Source organism: Augochlora pura, chromosome 7 (assembly GCF_028453695.1).
Source record: "Augochlora pura isolate Apur16 chromosome 7, APUR_v2.2.1, whole genome shotgun sequence".
Classification (NCBI taxonomy): Eukaryota; Metazoa; Arthropoda; class Insecta; order Hymenoptera; family Halictidae; genus Augochlora; species Augochlora pura.
Window position 1 is genome coordinate 22463817 of NC_135778.1, and position 21514 is coordinate 22485330.

A 21514-nucleotide genomic window follows, 5' to 3' on the forward strand; every position below is an offset into this window, starting at 1 on the left:
TTTTAAACGGTTTAATACAATTTGCTTGTCGTGCATTTCACTGCTCCGTTTGTCTCTGTCTCCGGTACAGTGTTTAAAAACAGTGATAATTGCGCGAGGAAGTTACGAATTTTTTAAATAACAATTATTTCTGTTGGATCGGCCGCGGCGGTAATATACGTTTGCCACCAAGATCTCTGGACCTCACGCTCTTAGATTTTCATTTATGGGGTCATATCAAAGAACAAGTTTATAGCATGAACGATATTTTAAATGTTACACATAAAGATTATTCAGGCATTCGAAAAATTAAAAAGCGATGACAACTTACAATCTGTCCGGATGTCATTAATTCATCGAGCAAACTTATGCATGCAGCAGCGAGGAGGACATTTTCATCAATTTTTGTAGCCTTGCAATAGTAAGTAGTAAAAAAGAATAAAAAATGAGTAATCAGTAGACACACTTTGTATTGTTTCAACCGCACAATTATCACTGTTTGTAACCACTGTCCCGGACAGAGACAAGGAGATCAGTGAAATACACGACAAGCAAATTGTATTAAATCCTTTAAAAGTTGAAGGAACTTTGAAGTCGATTATCACGAAAACGCAGCTCCGGATGAAAAAATGTTATACCAAAGTATTTTCTTCTTTTTTTTATATATACAGGACACCCTGTATAAGATTTGGCAATCTGATTCAGTTGATAAATTTGGCGAAAATTGAACAATGGTAAACGACACGAATATTTTCGACATATTATGGTATTTTATTTTAAGAAAGTTAAAAACGCGGAAGAAACTAGTAAGAAGATTTGTCAGTGTACGCGAGGAATATAAATTATTTTGTTTCAGAAATTCTCCGCATTTCGACCTGGATCGCATTGATAAGAAACAAAAGATTGACAATGATCAAATAAAGTGGTCAATTGATAACAAGACGAGAACTTGCACATCTTGTAAATCTAATCAGAAGAATCTCCATTTGTGATTAGCTCAAGAAACGCGAGGAAAGAGGTCATTTTCTGAGACGGATGGTGACACGCCATGAAAAGTGAATCGTCTGGAATGAGATTCAACGGAAAAAGTCATGAAGGTAGAGCAAGAAATCGCCAGAAACCACGTCGCAAGTATGGTTATATCCGCGTAAGGTTATGCTTTCTGTTTAATTAAAGCAGAAGAATTTCTATAAACAAATTATAAAATTATGTAAACGATGAAAGAAACTCGTATTTAATAACGGTCCATACATAACCGAGTAAAAACATTTTTTCGTATGAAAAAAGCTTCGTATTGTTAAAAACCACAGGAACTTTCTGATCAACTTAATACTTTAACTCTTATAAACTGACACAATTAAATGCACTTATAGCACGCTTTTAATATAATGTATCCCAGATATAAATGTGATATTATTTAGCTAAAACGGAAAGGGACACTTTTCAAGGTACTTGTTCTGCTTTGAGCAACACTTCGATCCAAATTATTTCGGCAATGTTTGGCAAGGCTGCAATTACTGGACCACTCTCTTCGCTTAACCCTGTAAAAATTAGTCGCGCGACACCTGACACTCATTCACGTATTTATTTAATCGTTACACCCGGTGAATTTAACATACGTGTACTTTTGTTGAGCATATTACGTCCTGGAAGTAGGTTTCTTTTAGAATATTTCATTGTTTACCACAATATACATACTTAACGTGTAATAGTAGTTTTCGCGTACATTACGTATTAAATATATATACATACACACATGTATATGTATACATATGTATGTATATGTATATGAATGTATAATGTGTATATGCACGGCACACTCATACGCCGAATTACCTCGTATGATACGCATTGACATTTTCCTATCAAGATAGCCATTTTACATTATTCCTGATCTCTCATCCATCAGTTTGCACGGCCTGGCTTTCGTCTTAACGGACAATCGTTGGCTCTCGAATTTCGCCCGAATTTTCGGAGAACGGGCCGCAGTAGCGTACAAAGTTCTAACGAGTTTCTCAAAAGATTTAGGAATTTCAATAAACTATCTATTGCATTGTTGCTGCCTGAATAAACTTACGATTGGATTCTCGTCGGTTCACCTTGGCCAGGCATCGCGTTCCCACCGGAATCGCGATCGGAGGAGCTTCGCACGGCACACGGGTACGTTACAATATTCCCCGATCCGCGTGTCTCAGGTAATCTGGAACGCGGTTCGCTTGTTAAGTTGAAAAATCGAACCGGGACGCGCCCACGAAGGCCAAGAAATTCAAATCGAAAGGACTACCAGAGAATCAGCGAACAATGGGTCCTCTTTCGAGCATTAGAAACAGTACGTGTGTCCATCGCATTTTTCCGGTCTGCGTTAGAACAAATGGTTGGTTTCTCGGTCAGGCTCTACCGAGATCGTTTCGATTCTCTGCGATCCTTGCAAGATACAAATGTACGCGGCCGCAGCGACTCGGTTGGCTACGGTGCGCCGGAAGTTCTTGATACTTGTTATCGAACGGTACGACAAACACCGCGAACTGTAAAAAGTGTTAAGTGTCCACGAACGATCGGACGCGGCTCGTCGTCCTTCGTGAAGGAACAATGAATAGTCTTGGAAGAGGTGGCCAGACTCGCCCGCGACACGTCAAAGCGTGGAAAACGATCCATCCCTCGGTTGTTTCTGTTCTTCGTTCTCATTTTCTTCTATGATAGGCACTGAACGTTCTCCCGTGTCCTCTTCGCGTACGAAATTTGGTTCTGTGCTCAGCGTGTGTTCGGCGGGGCTCGTCTAGAAGCTTCAGACGAAGCCCAAAAAATACTTCTCTCTTTTCTCAGGGTTCTCTGTTTATCTCTCTCTATCTATCTATCTGCCCTTCTCTCTCTCTCTCTCTCTCTCTCTCTGCGTCTAGCTCTTTCGGATGGTTCGTTTCAATGGAAGCCTTGCTTGCCTCCGCGAGGCTGCGAGGCATGAAACTCGTTGTCCAAAATGGGGAAAGCGGACCGACTTTCCTCCCGAAGGGACCCTCACGGCCGCATTTCCCTTTGCACTGAAGGGGCTGGTCAATTGCCGCCGATTTTCTACGATCACAGAACTGTCTCCATCTCGGCTATCTCCGTCCTGGCGGCTTCTTCGTCTGGAATCCTGTACAGGGAATTCGATTTCTTTCGTTAGTTTAAGAAACCGCGTAGGGATAGCAGCTCGCGGAAAATCCTCGCCGAAATCCTTCCCGCTCGCTGCGAGTACATCCGGGAGGATGGTTGGGATTCCGCGGTAGGGTCTGATGTTTGCATATGTCGGCTGAGAATGCACCGAGTATTATCGGGGAAAATAGTTCCGGCGAGGCACCCGTATCACCGAAAGCTTTCGCAGGAAGTGGGTAGACGCAACGGCTATGGAAATAAAGCTGCTCGAATTTTCACTGATTTCCGCGGCGCTACTTTGCTGATGGCAAATATTAAACGTTTACCGTTTCAGTTATGCTGGGAGCAATCCCTTCTTGGACAGTTTTGGAAAACGTACAGAGTTTTTATCATTTCTACTGAAGTTTAACGCACTACGAAACCTCCTTGTCTCGAAGTTCGATTTTAATCAATTTTTACACGATTTAGTGTCTTTTCAATGCTTTCTCTATCATAGCGAATAAAGAAGCTGGGGATAACTCCCCATCCAATTATGCATTTAGATGATTGAAGTGACAGATCAGTAAACAAGAATGCAGTGTATGCGATGGAATGGACGAGGTTACGGGAAAAAGTTCTGTTCAGACTAAACACAGAAGGATTATTGTATTTGTATACTATGTGTTTTATATATTATGTTTGTTGGTATGGTTCTAAGATGCGGTAACTATATTCGAACATCTCAATTGAGCTGTATCGGACAGGATCGAGTTAATGTTGGATAAAACAAATCAAGGTGTTCTGTTTGTATTAATCTAAGGAAAACTTTAAGTGTCTAATAGTAAAGAAACTATCCTTACGTTTTGCTCTTTAATTCGCGTTATTTTATAATACGGGTACAAGAAAATCATGGAACAAGAGGATTATTCGTGTTAATACGTGCACATATTTCAATTTTGATTTGCGAACAGGACATCGATGATGCCAAAAATTTGGATATTTATCTGTGCAGACAGTTGGTATCCGAACAGTTATCTGATTATGGTTTAGAATTAATCAGATAGCTACGTGAAAGTCGAAATTTTGTATAAATATGTAACATTAAATGTTTCAACAAAGTAAAATGGATTACATGGAAACATTCATAGCAGAAGTATGAACATTGCGCAGTGATGTATATGTATATCGAGACTACAAATTGTTTTTCAACTTAAATTCTTCTTATACATATAAAAATGTAAAAATAATTCAAAGTAGATAGCCAACTTCTTTTGTTATCAGTTACAAAAAGCAGGTCATGTTATCTAGCTTTCTAATGTTGCAAAATTAGAAGGCACAAGCAGGAATCATTTATTTATTTATTTAGAACAGCTTATTTACGTAGGACCAAAGTAGGACGGTTTAAATAAAAGTATTTATTTCGTTTGATACTGCCTAGTCTATTCGTGTTTTTGAACGTATAAAAATTGAATACAGTTACATAATCTTTGCTGTTCGAGGATGCATGTTGAATTTTGTCAAGTGTAAGCTAAATTATACATGATAAAATTTCAAGTTGAAATCATTAAGTCCATGAGAAAATATTCTATTTAAACATTGCTAATTAAAGTGCTTTTGAAATTGTAAGATCGTGAAAGTGTACGGCATAAGTCACAACTGTGTCAATGCTACATATATTTATACTTGTCATAAACAAAAAGAAACCCTCTTAAAATGTACATTTCTGAATAACCTTAGGATTATGTTATGTTCTTTTTGTTTAAGTAACGTTACATACGGATTTCATGAGTTTTACTCGTAAAGGAATGCAAATCTCTGAGTCACGAGAATCAGTCGCCGTTTACCTGTAGATTTCTGGTGGCAAAAACTTGTTTGCATATTCCGTGCTGACGACGTGGTTCCTGGTCATGTCTCTAGGCCTGGCGACGTCGATGGCGTCGATGAATCTAGATTTAAAAGAATTCCCTTGTAATGATTTCTGTGAGAAAGAATTCTGCGCATTGCTTATAAATAGGTTATTATGAATATACAGAATGCGTGGCCCAACATTAGAATCCAAATTATTTTTATATATCCTTCATCCTAATAGATACAATTTAAAACACATTCTAATTGCAACCAAAAGATTACCAAACAATTCAATCTAAAATTTCGATTTGAGAACATCGGTCGTTGAGTTTACAACGTTATCATTTCTTCACTTTCATGAAATACTTGGATTCCTTTCATTATCATTTCTACTGTTGCACTCAATTGTCAATAGTACTCCTCTAATAGAGTTATACGAAACTTTTGCAACATATTTAATTCTACATAGATCATAATATATTATTTGTATAATTGTTCCTTTTAAGGGGAAAAGTTATGCAATGGTTCATAAAAGTGTTCGTAATAAAATGTAATAACTTGTTTAAAACTGGACTAAACGATTTGAATTTTATTCAGATGATAGAAGGATTAGTCTACTGGAAATTCACGTCTTTTTATTTCCAATAAGAAAGTCTATAAAAACTAATGCCTCTATCGACTGAACCGCAAAGTTCTTTACATTGTAAAAGTTATATGAACACATTTCTGGGCCACTGTATACGGAACGAAATATTGAACTTGTCGTTACTTCTCCCAGCCGGAGCAATAAATTGTATCCCACTTTCGACCACCGGGGCCAACTAAATATTCGAGGTTCTAATGTCGGACCACGCTGGACAATTCTGTGCAAATGATTCGCTCCCACGCTATTTCCTTTTCCTGGATTTCCCTAATTCCCAGCAATTTCCTCGGCTTATAAATAAATCGCTTCCCTTGCTTTGCCAGCCTGTCACTAGCGCAGACGATTGATCGCCTGCTATGGGCTTCCGACACCATTCTCCACGACCCGATCGACAAATTCGCCGTTCAACTCGCATGCCATGCTATCGAGCACATGAATAAAAGTGGACGGATCTGATGAACGATACGAAAGATATAAATTTGAAAAATTATAAAATAAAGTAGATATCTGAGTGCGTGTATGCAGACTCGTTTCAACTACAAGCGAAGCGGCTAATCTACGTTTTCACGATTATCAAATTTCATCTTCGGCGTCGTAGTCGTCGATGCTCGCGAAGCTCGTGGGTCGTTGTCCAGTCTTTTTCCTTCTACGGTTATTGGTACCGGCAGGAATCGAGAAAGTTAAGAATGGTAATCGTTACAGAACTGGACCCGACCGAGCCCCGCGGGATCGGTTTTATCATCTCCCCGAGGTCCACGGATTTCCACGATGTTCGAAATACTGTTTCCGATTCGTTCCGTTCCGCTGAGACAGCAGTTTTACCGTTTCCTTTCTGGAATTTTCGAGAATAATGGAAAGCGTTGTCCATTTGATAATTGTTTACCTTAGAGCGTAAACAAACCATGTGTACAATGTATTGCGATTGGTGCTGCAGAATTTATGTTACAAAAACTAATTTCTGCACATATTTTAACTTTGATTTTGTGGATTTTGCTGTGTCCAAAAGTGCATAGTACACAATACTATAATACTACAATACAAATAATATTAAGTAACTGATAATAACTTTTTCAGATGCACAAAACAGAACATTTTTACAGAAAATGTCGAGCTGCGTTAACTAATGCATAAAAAATATGTATAATTATAATTAAAAAAGTGAAGGTAACCTTGAAGTCTCTGATAACATCCTACAATAAATTCTCTGCCATAAACTATGATCCAGTGTCAGTACTATTTAAACGCATCTTGTAGGATCTCATCGATTTCAATGATCTCGAAATTTGCAAGCACGATGTCCGTATCTTGTAGTATCTATTCGTATAAGCATTTTTAATATAATGTATTCTGCATGTATAATGTTTGTATTTTTAATATAATGTATTCCGTATGTATAATGTTTGTATTTTTAATATAATGTATTCTGTATGTATAATGTATGTGTTTATTCATGCGGCACTTGCTGAACTCCATGCAATTCTGTATGAAGTTAATTGATTTATAATTTCTAATACGTCAGAGTATAAATGTCAATGATATTATTATGAAGAAGTAAAAGACAGTTTGAATTAGGCCTAGAAAGCTTTTCATATAATTTAGAAGGTTTAAAAATAGCCGATTGTAATGAATATCCACAAATAATTAAAATCAAGACTTTTAGTTTAGCAAAAACATTGTCATTAATAGGTTGTATTTGTAATTTTTATTGAGGAATACCTTAAAACAACATAATCCGTCTAAATTATATTTGCGTGTAATTGTAAAATTAGTAAAATTAACAGTGTGATTATATATATTGTACTATATATAAAATTATCCAGAACATTGTTTATTGCAACGTATTTTGGGATCACTGATATCGATTGTATGAACTTTATGTAGCAGTGTCTGTTTAATAGACGTATTTTTCTTCGCTTCATGTTCCCAGAATTGTCTGCTTAGTTTTATGGAACTGCTCGAACTTTTCTCTCTAATTAATTAATTCCGGCAATTAAAACTCGACAATTTCCAGAGCGAATATAGTCGGACATGTTCATTATTTTGCATGAAAACGCAAAGAAGAGACACATTAAAAATGATGGGAAACTTTATGAATTTATAAATTTATTTATCGTCAGAGAAAAATTGCTCAGTGAAATATGTTGTTTATAGTAATATCTTTATTTGTAATAAATGTTTGCCGTTTGAGCGTTAATACCATTATTCCAGTAGAATATCAGCGCGAATAAAAAATGTACTCCGGTTCGGGAGACCGCTGGCAGTCGAGGGGTTAACAGCAAAAAATCATTGCCAGAATCTGTTTAACTCTAACTAATAATATATTAATACGTTCACTGACTTAACGGTTTTAAATGGGTGGTTCAGATTTAAAAATTCTTTTTTATTGCGATATATTAATGTAAAACGGATTTCATTACGACTCTTTGAATGTGAACGGATTAAGTTAGCAATTAAAATAATAAATCTGAACTTTCCAGTTTCAATTTTATTAGCTAAATTACTCTAACTATCTTGAATTCTTCGAGGTACATGTTCGACAGTCAAAGTGGTAGGTAAAATGCGGATCTTTATGCACCTATGGTATTCACAAATTTGTAAAATACAAGATAAGCATACTAACAACATTAGTAACATTTTTAGTCCATTCATTCTACGATCAGTTGTTTTCTAACAAGTGAACTGAATTTTTTTTTTCTTGTTTCTATTAACTCTTAAAACTACTATTAACGATCTGTCAGACCGCTATTAATTATTTATTCATCTGTGGTAATAATATAATTAGAAAATAACATAACAAAAATTATATAATTGTTTTTAGTAAACTTGCTTCTACTCAATCGAACTTCAACTCCATCATTATCAATGTTTAATTTAACTTTTTTATATAATTGATAAAGCTAAAGGCTTAACGGTAGTCATGTAAGTTTTAATGGATGATTAAGTAATGTACGAAACAGGAATTCTTACAAAGATCCATAATCTAGTGACAGAATTTTCAAGATTTAAAAATATTTCAAAGACATTACTGTTATGCAGACTTTAGCAACTCCCTGTACCCCTCATAACAATATTCGGCAGGTTAGATTCGAGTTAAATGTCCATCTATTAAGAAAGCACTGCTGCAACTACCGTGACACTTCTTTCGACTATTCTCATTCCGACAAGTCGGCAAGTTTTCTGTTTGCTTTGCGGAACGAGCAAGAAGGCAGATACAGAATATCGACGCGTTGATTTTCTGCGTGTCCTCCGGGAGGTGAGCGTGGATGGGGCAGTTCGGAATGACGTAGGAACGTCCTTTCGACGAAACGTAAATACATGCGAGAGCGTTTTTACCGGCGCACCGCGGCGCCGCATGTAAATTAGTGAATTTCAATGAGAATCGATCGCCCTTCGAAATTTCTTGCGGAACACCTCGGGCGACGCGCGACAATTTAGAATTTCAGATCGCGCAACATTGCGAAATGTTTTCAGTCGGAAGACAATACAGTGCCCTGTTAAGCATGCGTGCCAGATGTCACGTTCTGTACCATGTGTTACGCGGCAAGCTGGTTTGTCGGTTCAATTTAAACGTCGCCTCTCAGGACGACACCAGATGCGATACAAACAGCCGTGAATTTTTCGGACATTTGGCAGCTTATGCGATAGCGCCGTTGTTTCGGTGCCAAGTTTCGGTATCCGTGACCCAGTAAACACATCTCGCGGGTGCAATCACCGCCCGAGAAAAATGCTTAGCTCGGCGACCCCTTGGTAACAAAGTTACGAGGAAAAAAGATTCCGAGCCCAACCATTTCACTTCTCGGCAAGTTCACGGCGTGCTCCTGAAACAGGGACCAGGCTCAAAAAGATTCTGTATTCGTAGGGAAACTAATTCGTCAAGTAAATGTCAAGGTTCGCACAATCAACCCCTTGCACTACGATTTCTTTCACTCTTACATCTATTAACCCTTAGCGGACGACGACTCTTCCGACCAAGTGAGCTAGCAGGACGAGGCGATTTTCTCAGATGTGTCTTGTATATAAATTATTTTAATTTGTATGCAATACAAATATAATTTACATACGATTATATGCAACCATATTCGATTATATACAACTATATACAATTATATAATATACATACAAGTTACCATAATATAAACACCGCGTGTCGTCTCTCACTCGCCACTCGTCCTGTCGTTAAGGGTTAATATTTTGTTCGTCTTTAACCGCCAAGGACTTTTGTTGTTTAACACGTTCGTCGCCGACGATTAGACACTAAAATCCCCACATAATTAAAGCAATTTAATTAATTCAAATAAAACTAAAAAGTTCACATTTATCATACGGGATGCCGTTAGAACTCTTTCGCATTCGAAAAATCGTAGTCGAATTCATTTTGTTCGAATATATTGCGATAAAAATAAATTTGCAAAATTGGTCAGAAATTAATGTCACCCAGATATCGGTGACGCGGCGACGAACGTGTTAAACTGTTTAAGCTTTATATTTCGAAATAATTGTTTCAGGGAAAATAGAAGATTGACACACGGCGGTGTGCATAATTATAAATTCACACTAACTTCTGTCACATGTATCTGGTATGTATGCTTCATTTATATTTGTCTAGATTACATGCAACATAACTATAAATTTTTTATGTTTGATTCCATTGTTGCTCAAAGATTAGTGTTAAGAGCATAGACTTACATAGAGTTTACTTTCAAATGGAGATAAATGAAAACTATATGCATGAAAAAAATCGTCTTGCTCTCCCGTTTTCTCCTATTCTGTTTTAATTCCAGACTTTTGATTATTATTAGCGACCAATATCTCTCTCATTCTCTCCTCGTGTCAATTAGTTTATTGGTTTTCTTATTTACCAGTAGATTTGGGTGGTTTATAGACAAGTAGGGAATACGGGCGTACAGATCAAACGGAACAAACAGGATACCCTCCTTGCTCCACAACAGAATTTTGTGCTATTTCTCCAGCCAGCGACAGAGTACGTCGTATGCTTGTTAACACTTTATCGACCGGTGATCCGGTCGTAAAAATTTTCGTTTTTATTTTCATTTTATTTATCTTATTAACCCTCCGATGACCGACAAGGTCCCTGGGGACCTATGACGTTTTCAACGATGCGGCATTTTAATACGGTTCGTCCGAACAGCCGCAGCTTTCATGACTTTTATAAATGGGATGTCTGGAAGCGATTACAATCGTCATCGATACGATTCCGTGAAATTTTTCATCATTACCGTCGGGTTGAAGTCATTTATGGCGTCGATGCCTGACAAGGTCCGCAGGGACCTTGTGGGTAATTCCATGTAATTTGTTCTTGTCTTTTAGTCGTGGAGGTATTTTCGTGTAATTTGTTCGTGTTTTATGGTTTGGACGATTGTCGAGGAAGTGGTGCACTTCGAAAAAATAAGTGATTGTAAACGAATACACACGTGCACGATCGGCACAGCGCGGCGGTGATGCGCTCATTTGCCTCTGTATAAAGCAGCAATGAGTAAAAATCGTTTTCACGCCATCAACAGAACTATTCGATTTGATAATAGTAATACCCGCGCAGCATGGCTACGTGAAAGTAAGACGGCTGCTATAGATGACATATGGACAATGATGATGGCTAATTTGGAAAAAGCGTATATACCACATGAATCGATGACTGTTGACGAACAATTGTTCCTGCAAAATATGGTATAAAAGTGTGGTGGCCCTGCGATTCCGAATCATATTACCCATTGAAGGGTATGATTTATGGCGGAAAGCAGCCTGGTGAAGAGCGTGAAGTAAATCAAGGACAACGAGTTGTCTTGAATTTGGTGCAGCGGTATGAGAAAAGCGGACGTACCATTTATGCTGATAATTTTTTTTCAACCTTGGAATTGGCATTGTATTTGAAGTCAAAAGAGTTGGCTTATGTTGGCACCGTAGGCAGCAACAAAAAATGCGTGCCACCTGCTTTTGTAAAACACAGATCACGAGAAATATACAGCACACTGTTCGGATTCTATCAAGGAGATGTTTCACTGTGCTCCTACGTTCCAAAAAAGAACAAGGCTGTTTTGTTGTTGTCAACTCAGCATTATACAACCAGAGTTCAGGATATCAACCCGAAAAAAAAACCAGAAGCTATTCTCGACTACAATGCCAGTAAATGCGGTGTTGACACAATGGACCAAATGTTGGGTACATATTCGTGTAAACGTGCAACAAAACGATGGCCACTAGCCATGTTTTACAACATCGTTGACATTGCTGCACTCGCATCATTCATTATCCATGATGAATTGATCACCACTTCGCAGTCAGACAAACGACTGTATCTTTTTCTTTATTATCGGAACAGGTACCACCACTGAATACAGATACCGCACCACCATTGGCACTACGTCGTAATCGACCATCTTGTCGTTTGTGTCGTCGAGTCGCATAAGCAACGCAAGACTGCTTATATCTGCTTTCTTTGCCGAAATCCTGTTTGTGTTGAGCATTCCACTGTTTTAAAAAAATACAATACTTGTAGCGCTACAGACGCAGTAGCCACCGAAGCAACACCAATAAATTAAATATAATATTGTTATTATCTTATTCTCATCTGCCCAAATATATATTCATACACATTTTGCAACATAGGAACAAACATAGGAACACAAAAGATTGAAATAGCACTATTACGGTTAACAATAAAAACTATTATATGTAGGATGTCGCGAGCGCGGTGACTTGGTGGATGGCCGGGTGTTGCGCTCGGCGGAAAAAACAAAGGAAAGCGATCAGCGGTAACGCGGAGAGGATCGCCGAAGCGATCCTCAGTTGTGATCGGTCGTAGCTGCGGTGAATAGCTAATAATTGTATTTCATTTTTGTATCTCTATATCTCTCACATTTTATTCTATTAATAAAGTTGCTTTTTTTCGTTATTAAGACATTGCGATATTGCGGGAGTCAATCACCTAAAACCCGATCCTACATATATGTATCTCACGCCATATTAATAGAGAAGGTCCCTGGGGACCTTGTCGGGCTTTGACCGTTGAAAAAGTTGTCGGTCATCGGAGGGTTAATCGCGAAAGGTATTAAATATTGAAAATTTTATATAATAATATTGAAGCTTGTAGTACAATTTAACACATTTATCTCAATAATAGATAACAAATTAAGGGTTACTATGGCAACCGATTCACAAGCTACCGATCGGGGGGAAAAGCCGATTTATAGGCTACCGGTCGATAAAGTGTTAAAACTATTATACAAACAGCTCACAGCTAGAAACGAAGCAAGTTCTAATAAGAAAGGTATTAGTAAGCAAAAAGGAGAGCTTCTTCGTAAACGGCAGAAATGACTTCCGGAATTTCTTTCAAAGCACGCTTCCGATTTTCATTTTTCAAACGTAACGAAAATATTTTGAAAGTTCGCAGCTCGGAACTTCTATATTTCACTCTGGGGTCAGAGATACCGAAAGCATCGGAAACTCGTAACAAGGCAACGGTATATGCCACGTTCGGAAAATATTTGCGCTGGTTCCTACGTCACTGACATATTCTTACGTGTTGTGGGCGTTGCAGACTTACGAATCGAAGTATGGCGGTAGCGGATGCGGAGCTTCCACCGCCAATGGCTCCGGCGGCTGTGAATGGCGGTCCGAGCTTTGAAAGCATCTTCGGCACCAGCCGAGACTTCCGGTTTTCCTCCTTTAAAAAAGCCGACGTGGATATGTGCCAGGCTTCGTTTTCCACCATAGTTCCGCCACCAACCATTTCTTAATATGGAGGAGCAGCATCCCGCGACACGAGATCGCGTCTTCTTTTACTTATTTACTTATCAGCTCTTTAATCGATGCTTTGTTTCTTTTGTATTAAAAAAAAAAGAAGAAAAAAACGAACTGCTTGGTAACTTTGAAACTGTGCTTCGATTGCGGATCTTTTAATAACGGGAGAATTTTATTTCAGTAAAAAATGTTACATTTATCGATTATTATTGGACAGATTATATTATTCAACGGAAAACAGTTGAAGAATTTCAAAATACTGTTATACTATTTTCAAATTTACTAAATTTATTAACAGGGAGAATACATTTTTATTCTTCTTCTGTTTCCTGCAATCTAAGTAGAGAATCTTCTCGCAATCTAATTATTATTATTTATCATTAATTAATTATTTTATATTCCATACGTACAAATAGACTTGTATGAAAACCGTAAAAAGAAAGAAAGAAAAACATACAATAAATACATTATAAATTAAGAGACAAACTGTGTATCTATGAGCATGTTTCGTTATTAATTTTTTATTTAGTTTCAGATTTTTTTAAATGTATGGAATATTAAGATAGAAATTCGTGGCTTTGAAAAAAATAATGGAAATTTTTATTATACGATACTTCTGCTTTACAGTTAATCAATCAAAATCGATAATGACATTTGAATATGTAATTTGTTTTTGCTTATTCGCTTCCATTTGTTCGTCAATATATTTCTATCCGTCATTTATATACTGGAAATGGATGTCTATGCAAATTTCTAAGTTTATAAACGAACTTTAAGAAATTGTGGTTAAATAGATTTTAATTGATTTTGTAATAATTTTTCAGAACGTTTATGCGATAAAGAAATATATGAATTTATTTGTATAGTTGCAGAAAGATTTCTAGTCTATTGTCAGCATTGTGAAGAAATTTCAAGAGAAGAATTCTGATAACAAGAGCACTGAAACTGTTTACTATCGTATATCATCGAAAGTTCGCTGTAATGATAAATGTTTAATTTGTGAGAAAAATGTAATAAAGAAGTTTCAGTGATTGTTATTTATCCACATCGACGTAAAGTGGAATGTTTTTCTATCTGATTCTTTTCGAAGTTCAATTAAATAGTGTTCACGATCCGCCGAAACAATACACTCGGATACTTCGCAAATACCTCCGGGCTGATACGGATGAAGTTTTCAAAAGAAACTTTTCTCGGCTCGAACTGAGAAAGTTCGACGAGATCTCGTGTCGCTGGAAAGTTCTGCTTTTTGCAACCATCGTCCTCCCCTTCTGCACATTCATGCGCCCTCTTTGTTTCTTTTTCATCATTCCCTCGTTCTGCCATGGTGTAACTTTCTCATATAGACGAAAATTCGAAGCCAATTCACCGTGAAACAGTCTTTCAAATAATGCAGTGAAAATACATTGTCGGTCATAAGTTTTGAGACCATCGACTTTCAACATTACTCGAACTGTCCACGTGCAACAGTGAACATAACCTTGACGTAAACAGTAATTATGCACTATATTTCTTCCCAAAATTGATTCACATTTCAGTGCCTCTAGAATCTAATAAAATTAAGATAGATGTCCCGATTGTTGTCAATATTCCTGGATTCTCACAGAAATTGTTTTACCTAATAGTGAAATAATGCGTGGGAAATCGTAAAGAAAAAAAATTTTTGTGATAAATTTGAAATCCGTTTCAGATAATATTAGAGAAATATTGTATACTTATATTTATAAATTCATATTAAAAGGTAAATTAACCACTAGTGTATTAAATGTGTGATTGACGTAAGTAGAGACTATGGAAAAAGTCATAGCGCAAAAAAGATGTAAATTTTGTATATTATATATTTTCAAGTAATGAGTAATTAACGCATGATATTTATTATGGAAACAAATTTTCTTTAATAAAAGAGATCTTAAAGTTTATTATGTTGCAAATTGGAATGGTTTTTAGGTAAAACAACTTCAGACGTTATGAACTTAAGATGGCAATGATTGGAACATCTACTTACCTTACATCATATTTTGTGAACATTTGAATAACCATTAGTCTATTAAATAACCACTATTCTATTGCATTAAAGACATTTTAAATTCTGCTTCAGTGATAAAAATGGCGCAAGGTGTTAGAGAGTAAGAGCATATCGACGCGAGTCCCTTTTGCATGAAATACTGAACGAAACATTTATATAAACTTGAAATATGTAAATTGTTCGAAAAATATTCAACACAGCCAAACGATAAAAATCATGTAATTAATACAACTACGGGAAGTGTGAGTGTTTTGTACACCCTCGTCTATAAGTATGTGTACGCTTCCTTAATGAAGATAGTTGTCTAAAAACAGTTTTGAAATCATTGATGAATATAATTATAATTTTTGTATGTATTTCGTATTATATTAGAGTTATTAGAGATATCATATTTAATATTCCACCGATAATAACAAAAAAAAAACAAATCAATTTTTTCATTCTATCCGAAAAAATGTTTTCCCATTCAGCTTATAATAATTTTCATAAATGACATAATGTACACGATATTGTGTAACTGATGGTACAATCGGATAAACATTGATTCTACGTTAAAAAATAAGTTGACAATATAGAACAGTTTTTTCATTCTGGGTTCCTTTTTCGAAAAAAAATTGATTTAAAGAATAATACTATTGTATTGAAATGTTGAATATGTATCCTTCTAATTCAGTTTTCCCGAAAACGAAGCCTTAAATGAAGAAATGTTATTCTACTTTTTCGACTAATTTTTTTTATGTAGAGTATCTTATGTAGATAATGCATATTGTATGTCACTTAATCATTAAAAATGCCAATTGTCCACATACTTATGGACGGGGGTGTACAGCGAGCATACTAAGTTTTCGAAAAACGAAAATCAATACGTCCTTCCTTCACCTAAAGTAGAGCAAGACCTTAAAGTTCCGTGGAAAATTCGATTGTTCACGGGACGATACGTTCCCGATTGCACAAAGCAGCGGGATGGTCTCAAACTCACGATCGTTAATGTACACAAAGTGGCGAAGATATATAAGGAAAAACTAGAAAGAAAGTGTATGCTTGTGCCGATATTACGATACTGACGTACTTATATAATATTATAAATGTGAATATCATATAATAAGATTCACATCTGAACGTGAACGTATGTATCTATGGTAAATATGTAATATATATATATATACATATATACATATATACATATACGTATCGGTAGATAAATGCATGCTGTGCGACCAGGCTCCAAGTGACGTCAGAATATAGGTCAGGATTTAAGCTCGATCCGCGCGCGCGTTCCATCACGCTGAGTTTATGGCAGCCGTGGTTTTAATTAATCGGACGTTAATTACCTCGCGAAGAAGCGAACTACGGGAACGTGGATGAAGATTATTTGACGTTCAGTGGCAGTCGATTGCGCTTTTGCTTTTCCGTTGCTACGGCGCGGTCGTGGAACGAGATTAAATCCATGCAGACTTTACGAAAGACGAGTGAAGTAACTATGCAGTAGCATGCGTAGATCTCTCTTGTACGGGTCCACCTCCGCTTTGTGAAACACTTTCGTAATCGACGGACAGGGCGTTGTTGTTGGTGGGCGTCGATTGTTTGCCAGGGAGTTTATGGTGTTGCTGGAATACAGGTTTGCCGGGATTTTGTGGGAGGCAAGCTGCGGTTCTCTATGTGTGATACACCGGGGTGCAAAAAGTGTAGGGTACTTCAAAACCCAGTCTCAAGCTTCGCGAAATTAACATAGAGCTGAGTTAGAGTTTCGAATCTATAAAATCTAACGTAGTTTTGCTCAAAGTTGAGCGAAATATTAATCGACGACTAAACATAACTACTGTTAATAGGTAGTTACAGTCAACGAGCACATTCGTTGTAATCAGTAATCGTAATTAACGATTAAATTTCTTTCAATTGTTGGTCGCGATTCAAGATTAAAGTGTTACTTCTTACGAAGACAAATGTATAATAAAATAACGACTCACTTTCATTACATTCATTAAACAATTAATGCAATTGTTTTCATTAATCCCGTTTCATTGTCCTCAATCGTTTTCATTAATCCCGTAATAAAATAAAAAATGTTAATCGTTTATTGCTCAACACTGGTTTCATTTTGATTCTCAGTTATCTCAAATTGTGCTCGATTATTATTTACAGCTGTTTTTGAATATATACAAAGGTTTTATAGATCTTCTGTAGACTGTATTCACCTTTTTGCAAATAATATTATCCCTTACAATAACAAAAATCCACTTTGAGTCACTTTTTATATTTTAGCATGAAATAATTTATAAAATATTATAAACATCGTTACAAATCAGTCATGTTCAGAAATGTTTACTGATTATTTATAAAATGTCGTTAACTTTGTAAATTTAATATATATTTAATTACAAATAATTACAAATAATTACGAATACATGAATTTGATTTGTAAAAGGGTGAATTCTATATGCAAAAAAGTGAATATGATCTGTAAAAGGATTAATTTCGAATACAAATAGGTAAGTATGATATGTGAAAGGATTAATATTTAGTGCAGCCAAGTTTTGTACTGAAATCTTTACAATTAACAAACTTTTGTTATCAATATCTTACAGACTTACTTTGCGACTTAGCAATGTTGCTAATATCTCTGAAACGAAAAGATGAATTGCATAGAATCGCACTATACTTATAACTATTATAAATGTAGATTCTACTATTTATGTTCTCGAAAATAAAATGCTATTTAAGTGAGATTTAGTAAAAAATTGTGCAATGAAAGGCGTGATGTAGAAATAATAAAAAGTTGGAAATGACTTTTAGCGTTTATAGAGATTTTTGTATCGCTTTTAGCGTTCCACGTTTTTGCACCTAAGTGTATTTTATTCAGGATGCGAGTGGTATTTCGGAGAAAGCGGACGAGGTAGAGTGGTAGAGGACTACAACGCATAGGATGGCAAAAGTCGGTCCGTTGCCAACGCTAGTTTTTTCATCATAAATTTTATATTAGCCTTTTCGTTGGTCAATGAGCGAATCTCGAAATTTTACTAAACTGTAAAAGTAACTTTACAGATGCACGGGCAAAACTATTCGCATTTAACTCATCGTAACAGCTACGTGAACGTGTGTAAGTAACAAGTCAACAGGTGTACCTAGCGTTTCACCTGCCACAATACATAATAAAGAATTCAGGACATCTTGCACGGCTTTACGGGAATAAGGTCGAAAATGTTTGAAACTGCGGTGCGCGTCGAATTAGGTTGCTGATTAACCCGTATCTGTTTAGGTAATTACTGAAGTAGTTCTACACATGTACAAATTTTCATATTTTTAGAATCCGAACATTCAAGTCAATGTAATTTGTATATCGAGACGTTGTAATTATTTGTCCAAATTTAAAAAAAACACTTTGGAACACTGTATTGAGTATATAAAAGATAGCTTGACTTATAAACGTTTGTTTGATAATTAATTAACAAATTTTTTGCATTTCGCAGAAATGACAATACAAAAGCAAAATTGTAAAGACATCAGAAGGACATAAGAATATTTCTTTATTGTGTAGAACTTATTCAAATTATTAAAAGAGGAATGACACTTCTTATCTGACTTACGTTTCTTACAATCAACTTAGACTATTTTTATTTTGCATAAATATACATAGACTATTCATTATATAAAGCATTTCGATTTTGTGTAATTATAATAATAATTGCATCTAGAAAATTTTCTTTGCAACATATATCACATTAGGATCGGTTATGAACATTTTTGAAATAGAGATTCTATCTCGACAGTTGACGGTTAACATGTATTTATACATCGCAATAATTTTACTGACGGTTACTTTGTTTCTATATCACTTTAATGTTACCAGAGCGATTATACAAGATAAAGTTATATCAAAATTATCAGCTGTTAATTTATGTGAGACAAATCGTTCTTTTAGTAATTATACGACAAAAACCGTAACATTGACAGTGATGCATAGAAGTCAAGATTGATAAAAGGATTTTATGGAAAATTATTTCTGAACCCTAATTTTTGGCATTATAATAAAGTTGAATGTCTTTAATTCTAATTTTTTTCCTAGTTCGAGTTACGGAATTATTTCTCAAAATATCTAATAGAAATGGTCAGAAGGACAATAGTAATAAAAATGATCTCTTCAACAAAATTTTCATTTCTCAAGGTTTTAAAATTTCAACTTCTACATTTTCTCATTAAGTTAAATATTATTGTACGTGCTTAGTTCGAATTTAAAAACTATTGAATTTATTTATCAGATAATTCTCTAATAGATGGTTCATTTTCCTATAACAAATGAGCGACATGCAGGCTTACAATGAAGTATATTGTTCAATATTTTGTTTCGATTCCAATTTGTTAGATCTTTTCCCATCTCTATATTGGAAGAATTCGAGAGTTGTAATAGGGTCGAGGAACCCAGGGAGGAACTTGTAACGCAACGTATAGTCGAGATAATGGCTTTGGTCAGCCACCCAATTCGGCGCTTACCATAGTTTCATCAAAGTTACAGGGGGTGGAACTCAGCATGTACTAACGCTTTTTGGATAATAGAGAGCTTAGCGGATTAACTTATGTATTCGAGACTGCTGAAAACTGTCGTTTGTATAAATGCTGTTCAACAAAGTTTCCCGTTCCTATGTTTTTTACTTCCACGGAATTCATCGTTTAGCGATGACAGCAGGATTAATTTATATTCATCGACTCTAAAACTTTCATTCGATTGTCCCTTCAAAGGCCAGGTCGTGAGTCCTCCTCTTTGTCGAAGAGGACGTTCCATTGAGATGCTCTCGAATCAGTTCGGAGCAGAGAATCTCAATTACTGTGCACAAAGTCGAACAGCTTTGATCTTAGAACGACATTAGATCGAATTATGTAAAGGAAAAGCGTACTTAGTCTGCCTCGGTTTTATCCCGTGTGCCTCGAGATCCTTCTCCAATTGCCGTATCCTGATCCTGGCCATGTCCAGCTCATGTTCCACCTTCCACAAGCGTGTGTCACAGATGGGATCCCTGCATCTGTGATACCTCAGGATATCTTGCGCCTCGAACACGGCTCCCCGGAATGTTAGAGATTTGCCCATGCTCTTTGAACAAAGTAGCACGTCGATTATTCGGACACTGGTTACGCGAGACGTTGATCACTCGATTTTAGAAGGAATAGAGTAACTAATTTTCTGCAAGGGAGTACGAATCGAATGGCATACCACATCGATAATTAACCAGATCAAAGTTCACTGAAAATAAGCAAAAAATATTCTAATATTTGACAACGATCAAATATTGTACACTTCTACAGAGTACTAATACTGTTATCCTTTTATTGTACTCTTACTTACAGGGTGTCCCAAAACTGTCTAACAATTCGCAAATGGGAGATACTTGACATCATTTCGAACAATATTTTCGTTTACAAACATTTTGACCGAAGTATCATAAATGAGTTATTAACAAAAAACATTGACCAATGAAAAGCGAGCTCCACTGGCGCGAGAAGGCCGAGTCAACGAGTGATAGAAGTCCAGTTTCGCTTATTGGCTCAGCCGCTTTTTGTCGGCAGTACTTGCTTTTTATTGTTTAATGTTTTTTCTTCTTAATAACTAATCCTTAACAATGCCCCGGAAATATGTTTGTCAAGGAAAAAGTTGCATCAAATGATCTCAGAAAACCCCGTTTCCTATTGCGAGTGACTTTTGAGACACCCTGTACATATTATTTTTATTCCAGTAATAAGACCAGTTATTAATCTAATAAAGTAAACGTGAAATGTACAAATTAAAAATTGAAATAACTAGACTATGGACTTTACGCAATTATAAGAAAAATGGGAAGTTGTGGATGAAAACTACAGAAAAATTTAAATTAACGGAAGGATAATAACAAAATATTTTTAAAGTTATTAAAGAAGAATAGGGATTCCTTCTTTCAATAGGTAGAAAATTATTATTTTGCGTAGAAATCTGCCAGCTAATAATAAGCAACAGGTTCAATAGAATTGAATAAATAATAAATTGAAATAATTAGTAGAGGCCTCGACTGAGTTCTGGTAAAATACAAAAGTCATAAACATGTTTTAATTTCGTTTAGTTTAAGTAACTAAAAGCACCATAAATATAGAAGAAAAAACAGTTGTTATCAACAACAAGATTACACATACAC

General features: G+C 36.0%; 1 protein-coding gene across 1 annotated transcript in view; it reads right to left on the bottom strand.

Moving 5' to 3' along the window:
* Window positions 1-2676: 2676 nt before the first annotated feature.
* Window positions 2677-21514, bottom strand: part of Nmdar2 (glutamate ionotropic receptor NMDA type subunit 2) — a 136286-nt gene continuing 117448 nt past the window's right edge. The window contains 4 exon segments of the mRNA XM_078184810.1: window positions 2677-3109; window positions 4932-5065; window positions 13136-13259; window positions 20249-20442. Coding sequence (XP_078040936.1) covers window positions 3052-3109; window positions 4932-5065; window positions 13136-13259; window positions 20249-20442 — 510 coding nt within the window. The 3' untranslated portion in view covers window positions 2677-3051.